This window comes from Rana temporaria, chromosome 4 (assembly GCF_905171775.1).
Source record: "Rana temporaria chromosome 4, aRanTem1.1, whole genome shotgun sequence".
Taxonomy (NCBI): Eukaryota; Metazoa; Chordata; class Amphibia; order Anura; family Ranidae; genus Rana; species Rana temporaria.
Genome location: NC_053492.1, coordinates 480,213,640 through 480,226,122, shown reverse-complemented (window position 1 = coordinate 480,226,122; position 12,483 = coordinate 480,213,640). Strand labels below are relative to the sequence as shown.

Genomic DNA, 12,483 nt, shown 5'->3' with positions numbered 1-12,483 from the left:
CAGAATTCCTCTTTTAGAGATCCACCAGAAGGAACGGCGTGTTCTATGGGACGCCGCGCCCTGCGTGTTGTCCTTCCTCGTTCTTCTTGTACAGGTCAGATTGGGGCCCCATGAACACGTTCTCTCCGGATTTAATAAACGGTTTGGAAATATAACCTAGATACATAATTATCCCGAGTTATTTCTGGAATCTAGGGCACACTTATATCACATCGCTCCGAAAAAAACTCCCATTATTTGGTACTAATAACCGTTTAGGTTGTACCGCCGCAGTCCAGGCTGTCGCCATTCAGCGATAAAGCGACATAAGCCTCTTAACCACTTAAGACCCGGACCATTATACAGGTAAAGGACCCGGCCAGTTTTTGTGATTCGGCACTGCGTTGCTTTAACTGACAATTGCGCGGTCGTGCGACGTGGCTCCCAAACAAAATTGGCGTCCTTTTTTCCCCACAAATAGAGCTTTCTTTTGGTGGTATTTGATCACCTCTGCGGTTTTAATTTTTTGCGCTATAAACAAAAATAGAGCGACAATTTTGAAAAAAAATCAATATTTTTTACTTTTTTTCTATAATAAATATCCCCCAAAAATATATATAAAAAAACAATTTTTTTCCTCAGTTTAGGCCGATACGTATTCTTCTACATATTTTTGGTAAAAAAAAAATCGCAATAAGCGTTTATCGATTGGTTTGCGCAAAATTTATAGGGCCAGATTCACGTAGATCAGCGGATCTATAGATCCGCTCGATCTACGTGAATTAAGATGCGCTCCCGCAAGTTTGGGAGGCAAGTGGCTAATTCACAAACCACTTACCTCCAAACTTGCGGCGGCGGATCGTAAAACCCCCAGCGGAATTCAAATTCCGCGGCTAGGGGGAGTGTACTATTTAAATCAGGCGCGTTCCCGCGCCGATTTAAATGCGCATGCGCCGTCCGGGGAATTTCCCGGCGTGCATTGCTCCCACTGACGTCGCTAGGACGTCAGTGGTTTTGACGTGAGCGTGACTTGCGACGCGCGTGTTTGTGAATCGGCGTACGCAAACGACGTAAGAAAATTCAAACTCGACGCGGGAACGCCGGCTATACTTACCATTGGCTGCGCCTGATAAAAGAAAGGGTAAGTATACGACGGGTACCGCGCTACGGAAACGTCGTAAGAAGACTGCATCGGGTCCGCGTACGTTCGTGAATTTGCGTATCTCGCTGATTTACATATTATTCAGTGTAAATCAGCGGGAACGCCCCCGGCGCCATTTTTAAATCGAAAATAAGATCCGACAGTGTAACACATTGTAACACTGTCGGATCTCAGCCCTATCTATGCGTAACTGGTTCTATGCATTTTTTTTTTTTTTTTTTTTTTAAAGAATATGAATTTCATACAGTAGGATGCCTGGGTGATGTTTTTTTTTTTGTTTCCCTTTATTACCATTTACACAATTATAATCGTTCTGCATTATGACGTCTCGTTTATCTGGAGGTAGATTTGCTGATAAAAGCAGCAATAAAGTTTTGTTTTGTTTTGTTTTTTTGTTTATTTGATCCTTCCATAAAAAGTTTGTAGGAGGTTCTTCCTTTTTATTAAACCCCATAATGAGCACCTGTCATCGTAAAAACGGCGTGATGTCACTTTCTAGCAGCGTGTAAAGCGCCCTCGTTCCATTGGGAACCTGTAAATGCTTTGAGTCATTATTTTTCGATGCGGCGGATTGAAGGTCCTTCCTGGTTCAGCTGGAACATTGGAAATACATTTGTCGCATCTTTCCATCGCCGGAGGAAGCAACTTCCTAAAATTCTGTTTGTAAATTTTACCCAAATACGCCTCAATCTGCGCCGTCGTATATTTAAGTGTATTCTCAAATTGAGATACACTTAAATCTAGCTAAGATACGACCGGCGGCGCCGTCGTATCTTAGCTGTCTATTTACGCCGGCCGCTAGGGGCGTGAACGCTGATTTACGCCTAGAATGCGAACGTACGCTTGCCCGTCAGCAGTAAATCAGCGTTTTGAGGCCTAAAGATATTTTACCAAAAAGATGGCGCAGCCAATGTTAAGTATGGACGTCGGAACCGCGTAGAATTTTTAAATTTTTACGTTGTTTGCGTAGGTCGTCCGTGAATGGGGCTGGGCGTAATTTACGTTCACGTCGAAACCAATAAGTCTTTGCAGCGTAATTTGGAGCATGCGCCGTCCGTGGACGTATCCCAGTGCGCATGCTCCAAATTACGCTGCAAAGACTTATTGGTTTCGACGTGAACGTAAATTACGCCCAGCCCCATTCACGGACGACTTACGCAAACAACGTAAAAATTAAAAAATTCTGCCGTTCGTTCAAAACGTCAATCACGTCGGGTCACGATTCATTAGCATAAAACACGCCCACCTCTTCACAATTTAAATTAGGCGCGCTTACGCCGGTACATTTACGCTACACCGCCGTAACTTAGGACGCAAGTGCTTTGTGAATACAGCACTTGCCTCTCTAACTTACGGCGGCGTAGCGTATATGAGATGCGCTACGCCTGCCTAACGTTAGGCACTTCTTTCTGAATCTGGCTAAGTATCTTAGATTAGCCAATCAAAAGAATCACTTAACCACTTAAGGACCGCGACTGTTTTTTCAGATTTGGTGTTTACAAGTTAAAAACTTTTGAAAATTACTTAGAACCCCCAAACATTTTACTTTTTTTCCAACACCCCAGAGAATAAAATGGCGGTCATTGCAATACTTTTTGTCACACCGTATTTGTGCAGCGGTCTTACAAGCGCACTTTTTTGACTTAAAAAATAAGTAAAGTTAGCCAAATTTTTTTTTTATATATTGTGAAAGATAATGTTGCCCCGAGTAAATTGATACCCAACATGTCACAACTTCAAAATTGCGCTCCGCTCGTGGAATGGCGACAAACTTTTACCCTTCAGATCTCCATAGGCGACGTTTAAAAAATTCTACAGGTTGCATGTTTTGAGTTACAGAGGAGGTCTAGGGCTAGAATTATCGCTCTCGCTCTTACGATCGCGGTGATACCTCACATGTGTGGTTTGAACACCGTTTTCATGTGGGGGCGCCGCTCACGTACTGAGTAAGTAACCTATATAGTGCTAACAAATGCGAACTGAATCGCCTCAAGGTGCTTTTGTCCAACTTGTCCAAGGCCCTTCAGAAGAGATGAGTCTTAAGGCCCAGATTCAAGAAGCAATTGCGTCTGTGTAACCATAGGTTACGCAGCGCAATTGCTTACTTGCTCCGGCGTTACGAATGCTCCTGATTCAGGAACATCGTAACGCCGACTGCAGCCTAAAATCTGCGTGGCATAAGGCTCTTATGCCACGCCGATTTTAGGCTGCATTCTTGCGTTGACCGCTAGGGGGCGCTCCCATTGTGATCAGCGTATAGTATGCAAATTGCATACTAACACCGATTCACAATTGTTGCGCGGGCCCTGTGTACGCAAGTTACGTCGTTTCCGTACGGCGTGCTTAGCGTAAGGCTGCTGTTGCTAATAGCAGGCGCAGCCAATGCTAAGGATACTCGTCGTTCCCGCGTCGCGACGTTGGAATTTTACGTTGTTTGCGTAAGTGAATCGTGAATGGCGCTGGACGCCATTCACGTTCACTTTGAAGCAAATGACGTCCTTGCAACGTCATTTGCCGCAATGCACGTCGGGAAAGTTTCCCGATGGAGCATGCACTTTACGATCGTCGCGGGATCATTTACATTGCGCGTGCTTACCCCGGGCAATTTTGCCGGTGCGCCCTCGCAATTTACGGAGCTACTGCTCCGTGAATCGAGGGCAGCGCCGCAAATTTGCGGGGGCGCAGGGCAAAATCGTTGCCCTGTGCCTCCGCAAAAAAAGAGCAAATCTCTTTGAATCTGGGCCTTAAGTTTTTTTCCTGAAGGCCCGACGGTTTTCTTCCATGCGGATGTTCGTTGGGCTTCGTTGCGCATGAGCTCGTCGGGAAGGGGCGCTTTAAAAAAAAGATTGATTTTTTATTATTTACTTTATTTTATTTTATTGATTTTAAAACAGTTTAAAAAAAAATTGTGTCACTTTTATTCCTATTACAAGGAATTTTAACATCCCTTGTAACAGAAAAGAAGCGTGACAGGTCCTCTTATATATGAGATCTGGGGGAGGGGTCAAAAAGACCTCACGTCTCATATTTACACTAAAATGCAATAAAAAAATAAAAATAAATGTTATGTAGACGGGTGGGAGCCATCTTGCTCTCACTCGTATACATACCAAGGAAGAAGAAGGACCTCTCCCGCCTCCGATAACGGTGATCTCGCGGCGAATCCGTCTGATATCAGTCTAGTCGGCGGCCATGTGTTGTGTAACAAAACCCCGCCTCTTCCTCGTCCTCGTCTGTGATAGGCGGAACACTGACTGGGAAACTGAGTCAGTGTTCTGTCACGGACAAGGAAGAGGCGGGGCTTTGTTACACAATACATGGCCGCCGACTTTCTGCATAACACAGCGCCGGAGATTATAAGGCTGCAGATGCGCCGGTAGATCAGGTAGAGAGATGGGCACAGTGAGGAATGCAGATACCAGTGTGCCTTGTGTCGGGGTTATAGCGTGTGCCTGGTATCGGGGTTATAGCGTGTGCCTGGTATCGGGGTTATAGCGTGTGCCTGGTATCGGGGTTATAGCGTGTGCCTGGTATTGGGGTTATAGCGTGTGCCTGGTATCGGGGTTATAGCGTGTGCCTGGTATCGGGGTTATAGCGTGTGCCTGGTATCGGGGTTATAGCGTGTGCCTGGTATCGGGGTTATAGCGTGTGCCCGGTATCGGGGTTATAGCGTGTGCCTGGTATCGGGGTTATAGCGTGTGCCCGGTATCTGGGTTATAGCGTGTGCCTGGTATCAGGGTTATAGCGTGTGCCTGGTATCGGGGTTATAGCGCGTGCCTGGTATCTGGATTATAGCGTGTGCCCGGTATCTGGGTTATAGCGTGTGCCCGGTATCGGGGTTATAGCGTGTGCCTGGTATCGGGGTTATAGCGTGTGCCTGGTATCTGGGTTATAGCGTGTGCCTGGTATCGGGGTTATAGCGTGTGCCTGGTATCTGGATTATAGCGCGTGCCTGGTATCGGGGGTTATAGCGTGTGCCTGGTATCGGGGGTTATAGCGTGTGCCTGGTATCGGGGTTATAGCGTGTGCCTGGTATCGGGGTTATAGCGCGTGCCTGGTATCTGGATTATAGCGTGTGCCCGGTATCTGGGTTATAGCGTGTGCCTGGTATCGGGGTTATAGCGTGTGCCTGGTATCGGGGTTATAGCGTGTGCCTGGTATCTGGGTTATAGCGTGTGCCTGGTATCGGGGTTATAGCGTGTGCCTGGTATCTGGGTTATAGCGCGTGCCTGGTATCGGGGGTTATAGCGTGTGCCTGGTATCGGGGGTTATAGCGTGTGCCTGGTATCGGGGTTATAGCGTGTGCCTGGTATCGGGGTTATAGCGTGTGCCTGGTATCTGGGTTATAGCGTGTGCCTGGTATCTGGGTTATAGCGTGTGCCTGGTATCGGGGTTATAGCGTGTGCCTGGTATCGGGGTTATAGCGTGTGCCTGGTATCGGGGTTATAGCGTGTGCCTGGTATCGGGGTTATAGCGTGTGCCTGGTATCGGGGTTATAGCGTGTGCCTGGTATCGGGGTTATAGCGTGTGCCTGGTATCGGGGTTATAGCGTGTGCCTGGTATCGGGGTTATAGCGTGTGCCTGGTATCTGGGTTATAGCGTGTGTCTGGTATCGGGGTTATAGCGTGTGCCTGGTATCGGGGTTATAGCGTGTGCCTGGTATCGGGGTTATAGCGTGTGCCTGGTATCGGGGTTATAGCGTGTGCCTGGTATCGGGGTTATAGCGTGTGCCTGGTATCGGGGTTATAGCGTGTGCCTGGTATCTGGGTTATAGCGTGTGCCTGGTATCGGGGTTATAGCGTGTGCCTGGTATCGGGGTTATAGCGTGTGCCTGGTATCGGGGTTATAGCGTGTGCCCGGTATCGGGGTTATAGCGTGTGCCTGGTGTCGGGGTTATAGCGTGTGCCTGGTATCGGGGTTATAGCGTGTGCCTGGTATCGGGGTTATAGCGTGTGCCTGGTATCGGGGTTATAGCGTGTGCCCGGTATCTGGGTTATAGCGTGTGCCCGGTATCGGGGTTATAGCGTGTGCCCGGTATCGGGGTTATAGCGTGTGCCTGGTATCTGGGTTATAGCGTGTGTCTGTTATCGGGGTTATAGCGTGTGTCTGGTATCGGGGTTATAGCGTGTGCCTGGTATCGGGGTTATAGCGTGTGCCTGGTATCGGGGTTATAGCGTGTGCCTGGTATCGGGATTATAGCGTGTGCCTGGTATCGGGGTTATAGCGTGTGCCTGGTATCTGGGTTATAGCGTGTGTCTGGTATCGGGGTTATAGCGTGTGCCTGATATCGGGGTTATAGCGTGTGCCCGCTATCGGGGTTATAGCGTGTGCCTGGTATCGGGGTTATAGCGTGTGCCTGGTATCGGGGTTATAGCGTGTGCCTGGTATCTGGGTTATAGCGTGTGCCTGGTATCGGGGTTATAGCGTGTGCCTGGTATCGGGGTTATAGCATGTGCCCGGTATCGGGGTTATAGCGTGTGACTGGTATCGGGGTTATAGCGTGTGCCTGGTATCGGGGTTATAGCGTGTGCCTGGTATCGGAGTTATAGCGTGTGCCTGGTATCGAGGTTATAGCGTGTGCCTGGTATCGGGGTTATAGCGTGTGCCTGGTAACGGGGTTATAGCGTGTGCCTGGTATCGGGGTTATAGCGTGTGCCTGGTATCGGGGTTATAGCGTGTGCCTGGTATCGAGGTTATAGCGTGTGCCTGGTATCGGGGTTATAGCGTGTGCCTGGTATCGGGGTTATAGCGTGTGCCTGGTATCGAGGTTATAGCGTGTGCCTGGTATCGGGGTTATAGCGTGTGCCTGGTATCGGGGTTATAGCGTGTGCCTGGTATCTGGGTTATAGCGTGTGCCTGGTATCTGGGTTATAGCGTGTGCCTGGTATCGGGGGTTATAGCGTGCCTGGTATCGGGGTTATAGCGTGTGCCTGGTATCGGGGTTATAGCGTGTGCCTGGTATCGGGGTTATAGTAGTGTGTGCCTGGTATCGGGGTTATAGTAGTGTGTGCCTGGTATCGGGGTTATAGCGTGTGCCTGGTATCGGGGTTATAGCGTGTGCCTGGTATCTGGGTTATAGTGTGTGCCTGGTATCGGGGTTATAGCGTGTGCCTGGTATCGGGGTTATAGCGTGTGCCTGGTATCGGGGTTATAGCGTGTGCATGGTATCGGGGTTATAGCGTGTGCCTGGTATCGGTGTTATAGCGTGTGACTGGTATCGGGGTTATAGCGTGTGCCTGGTATCGGGGTTATAGCGTGTGCCTGGTATCGGGGGTTATAGCGTGTGCCTGGTATCGGGGTTATAGCGTGTGCCCGGTATCGGGGTTATAGCGTGTGCCCGGTATCGGGGTTATAGCGTGTGCCCGGTATCGGGGTTATAGCGTGTGCCTGGTATCGGGGTTATAGCGTGTGCCCGGTATCGGGGTTATAGCGTGTGCCTGGTATCGGGGTTATAGCGTGTGCCTGGTATCGGGGTTATAGCGTGTGCCCGGTATCGGGGTTATAGCGTGTGCCCGGTATCGGGGTTATAGCGTGTGCCTGGTATCGGGGTTATAGCGTGTGCCTGGTATCTGGGTTATAGCGTGTGCCCGGTATCTGGGTTATAGCGTGTGCCCGGTATCGGGGTTATAGCGTGTGCCCGGTATCTGGGTTATAGCGTGTCCCGGTATCGGGGTTATAGCGTGTGCTGGCAATGTGTCACCATCCGCAGAATTGCCTAGCCCTCCTTCACACCCCGGGTGACAGGTACACTTTGAGGCGTTAGAAAGGCACAGAGTGAGAGGAGGCTGGAGGTATGAAAGAAGCTCTTTAGAGGTGTGCTGAGGATTACCTGCACCTAATCCTGCTATTACCTTTTGAACATCTCACACTTCTTATTAATGTGACAGTGATCTACATTACCTCAGACTAGCAGGTGTAACGCTTTGTACTGCCCCTCCGGTGTGTCCCGTCACTCAATGACTGGGGAGCGCCACACACGCCATTCACCTCCCTATCTCATTTACTGTATATAGGAAGTGTGATGAAAGGTTTATTGGTGAAAACTGGAATCCTACACTATATGGCAGAAGAAAAAGATTTCAGACACCTCACCATTACATTCTTGTGGGAACCTTTCCAGAAGAGTGGAGCCATCTTCATAAATACATGCTTTGACCAGTTTGGTGTGGAGAAACTCGAGTGGCCTTCACAGAGCCCTGACCTCAAACCTACCGGAGAAACTTGAGTGGCCTTCACAGAGCCCTGACCTCAACCCTACTGGAGAAACTCGAGTGGCCTTCACAGAGCCCTGACCTCAACCCTACTAGAGAAACTCGAGTGGCCTTCACAGTGCCCTGACCTCAACCCTACTGGAGGAACTCGAGTGTCCTTCACAGAGTCCTGACCTCAACCCTACTGGGGGAACTCGAGTGGCCTTCAAAGAGACCTGACCTCAACTCTACCGGAGGAACTTGAGTGTCCTTCACAGAGCCCTGACCTCAGCCCTACCGGAGGAACTCGAGTGGCCTTCACAGTGCCCTGACCTCAACCCTACTGGGGGAACTCGAGTGGCCTTCAAAGAGACCTGACCTGACCTCAACTCTACCGGAGGAACTTGAGTGTCCTTCACAGAGCCCTGACCTCAGCCCTACCGGAGGAACTTGAGTGTCCTTCACAGTGCCCTGACCTCAGCCCTACTGGAGAAACTCGAGTGTTCTTCACAGTGTCCTGACCTCAACCCTACTGGAGAAACTTGAGTGGCCTTCACAAAGCCCTGACCTCAACCCTACTGGAGAAACTCGAGTGGCCTTCACAGAGCCCTGACCTCAACTCTACCGGAGGAACTCGAGTGTCCTTCACAGAGCCCTGACCTCAGCCCTACCGGAAGAAACTCGAGTAGCCTTCACAGAGCCCTGACCTCAACCCTACCGGAGGAACTCGAGTAGCCTTCTCACAGAGCCCTGACCTCAACCCTACTGGAGGAACTCGAGTGTTCTTCACAAAGCCCGGACCTCAACCCTACTGGAGAAACTCGAGTGGCCTTAACAGAGCCCTGACCTCAACCCTACCAGAGGAACTCGACTATCCTTCACAGAGGTCTGACCTCAACCCTACCGAAGGACCTTGAGGAACTCGAGTAGCCTTCTCACAGAGCCCTGACCTCAACCCTACTGGGGGAACTCGTGTCTCCTTCACAGAGCCCTGACCTTAACCCTACTGGAGGAAATCGAGTGTCCTTCACAGAGCCCTGACCTAAACTCTACTGGGGGAACTTGAGTGTCCTTCACAAAGCCCTAACCTCAGACCTACTGGAGGAAATCGAGTATCCTTCACAAAGCCCTAACCTCAGACCTACTGGGGGAACTCCAGTATCCTTCACAAAGCCCTGACCTCAACCATACTGGGGGAACTCGAGTGTCCTTCACAAAGCCCTGATCTCAGACCTACTGGAGAAACTTGAGTATACTTCACAAAGCCCTGACCTCAACCCTACTGGGGGAACTCAAGTGTCCTTCACAAAGCCCTGACCTCAACCCTACTGAACACCTTTGGTGTGAATTGGAAGGTGGATTGAACAACCAGATCTTCTCATACAACATCAGTACTTGACCTCACAGATGGGCACACCCTGAAATCTTGTAGAAAGCCTTCCCAGTAGATTGGAGGATGTTATAGCCACAAGGGGGGGCCAACACTATATTAATAGCCTTGGTTTTGGAAATGGGGTGTCCCACAAGCACACAGAGGTGTGATAAGCAGGTGTCCTCAAACATTTGGTTGTATAGTGTAAGTGATTTAAAGGATCAGTCTACCCAATAGTGATATTTGTGGAGTCTGATGGGGTCCTCGCTGGGCTCCTCCTGACTTCTTCTCATGGGCTGTTCACTGGTTCTACTACAGCTTGATGTTTATAATCTGAACGGTTCTTATTTTTTTGCCAACTTTGGAGCGGGAAATATTTACATTACGCCAAGCTGATGGTCTGATGTTTGTTTTCTTGCAGAGCTCATTTCCGAAGTTTTGTTCCTCAGTTCCAAGAAGCTGCCTTTGCCAACGGGAAGCTTTAGAGCGGAATGGAGGAGACGGCCTTACATCACAGGCAACAAATCATCTTGGACTTTTTCTCAATGAATTGCTGAATTTCTCCGTTTTTATACTTCTTCCTTTTGTTGTGCATACCTAAAGATCGCTGCCCGGCACCCCAAAGATAACCCTTCCTGGCAAAACCTTCCTACAGAAAAAGAAAAAACGTCCTTAAAGGGTCCATCCAACCTCAAGTGATGTTTTAGAAATGGGCCCGGTGAGCTGAGCCGGCCCCCGAATTATTATATGTCTGAGATCTCTGTTCTTCTCCACATGGGAGTTTCAGGTGTTTCCTCTCTCCTATGTGAGTTTCCTGTTACATTCTTCATTATATGAAATAAAAAGAAACCCAACAGGCATGGCGGGTGTGCAGACTCTGAAACTCAGCACAGGAGATGGTGGCAACCCCTCATAATGGGCACAGCAACGGTACAGAACTGGGAACTCAGCACAGGGATGGTGGGAACCCCTCATAATGGGCACAACAGGGGTACAGAACTGGGAACTCAGCACAGGGATGGTGGGAATCCCTCATAATGGGCACAACAGGGGTACAGAACTGGGAACTCAGTGCAAGGATGGTGGGAACCCCTCATAATGGGCACAACAGGGGTACAGAACTGGGAACTCAGTGCAGGGATGGTGGGAACCCCTCATAATGGGCACAACAGGGGTACAGAACTGGGAACTCAGTGCAGGGATGGTGGGAACCCCTCATAATGGGCACAACAGGGGTACAGAACTGGGAACTCAGTGCAGGGATGGTGGGAACCCCTCAAATGGGCACAACAGGGGTACAGAACTGGGAAATCAGTGCAGAGATGGTGGGAATCCCTCATAATGGGCACAACAGGGGTACATACCTGGGAACTCAGTGCAAGGATGGTGGGAACCCCTCATAATGGGCACAACAGGGGTACAGAACTGGGAACTCAGTGCAGGGATGGTGGGAACCCCTCATAATGGGCACGACAGGGGTACAGACCCAGGAACTCCACACAGGGATGGTGGGAACCCCTCATAATGGGCACGACAGGGCTACAGACCCAGGAACTCCACACAGGGATGGTGGGAATCCCTCATAATGGGCACAACAGGGGTACAGACCTGGGAACTCAGTGCAAGGATGGTGGGAACCCCTCATAATGGGCACAACAGGGGTACAGACCCAGGAACTCCACACAGGGATGGTGGGAACCCCTCATAATGGGCACAACAAGGGTACAGAACTGGGAACTCAGTGCAGGGATGGTTGGAACCCCTCATAATGGGCACAGCAGGGGTACAGACCTTGGAAATTCAGCACAGAGGGCTCATCAATAGAGTTCCCAAGTGATGGAAGAGACTGTCGGGGGGTTTACCTCTCCTCTAAGCACTGAATTATCAGGTTTTGGTGGCCTGACCCTCCTCATCCCGCCTCTGGCAGCCACCCCCATGGCTACCTTACCCCCCAAAGGACATGACCCTGTTTTCTGAGCCTAAAAGCATCTCTCTAGGTTTCCATGTACTCTGCCCCCTTCCCTTTCAACAGTTACCCTTGGTTTTGCACAAACGCACTACGTGACTTCCTATGGATCTAGTTCACGTCTGTGCGTTTTGAGCCAGTGCATTTTTTGGAAAGGGTCGAGGACTTTTTTCCCCCTCAGCAGATTGCATTTTGCATGTAGTAGATGACAATGGACCTGCACCAAAAACGCAAGTGTTGGGTGTTTGATGCCTTTTACTTTTTTTATTTTTTGGGCTATTGGGAAACTATGACAATTCTGTTCATGCAGTGTGACTTTGATGCGACTTTATACTCTCTGGCACTCAAGTAGCATCAAAGTGACATCGAAATGGTGCAGGAACCTTTATGTGTCCAAAGTCACATGTTATGGTTAAGGGATAGGGTTAGGGGTTAGCCGTAAGTGTTAGGGTTAGAACACCAACCCTAACATTTACCACTATACCCTAACCCATGGATCTTCAAACTACGGCCCTCCAGTTCAGGAACTACAATTCCCATCATGCCTAGTCATGTCTGTGAATGTGTGTGTGTTACAATGCCTCATGGGATGTGTAGTTCTACAACAGCTGGAGGGCCGTAGTTTGAGGATCCCTGCCCTAACCCATAGCCCTTAAAGCGGTGTTCCACCGGAAAAAAAAATATTAAAAGTCAGCGGCTACAAATACTGCAGCTGCTTGACTTTTAATATATGAACACCCACCTGTCCAGGGCACCCGTGATGTCGGGTCCCAAAGCCGATCTCTCCCTTAGGTGGAGGTGCCGCCATCTTCGG

At 49.6% G+C, this 12,483-nt stretch overlaps 1 protein-coding gene across 2 annotated transcripts in view; it reads left to right on the top strand.

Annotated features, from left to right (window-relative positions):
* Window positions 1–10,563, top strand: part of BABAM2 (BRISC and BRCA1 A complex member 2) — a 221,894-nt gene extending 211,331 nt beyond the window's left edge. For both annotated transcript variants that reach the window (XM_040351858.1, XM_040351857.1), the window contains exon 12: window positions 10,125–10,563. In XM_040351858.1, the coding sequence (XP_040207792.1) occupies window positions 10,125–10,188 (64 nt within the window). In that variant the 3' untranslated portion in view covers window positions 10,189–10,563. The remainder of the gene's footprint in view (window positions 1–10,124) is intronic.
* Window positions 10,564–12,483: the final 1,920 nt, after the last annotated feature.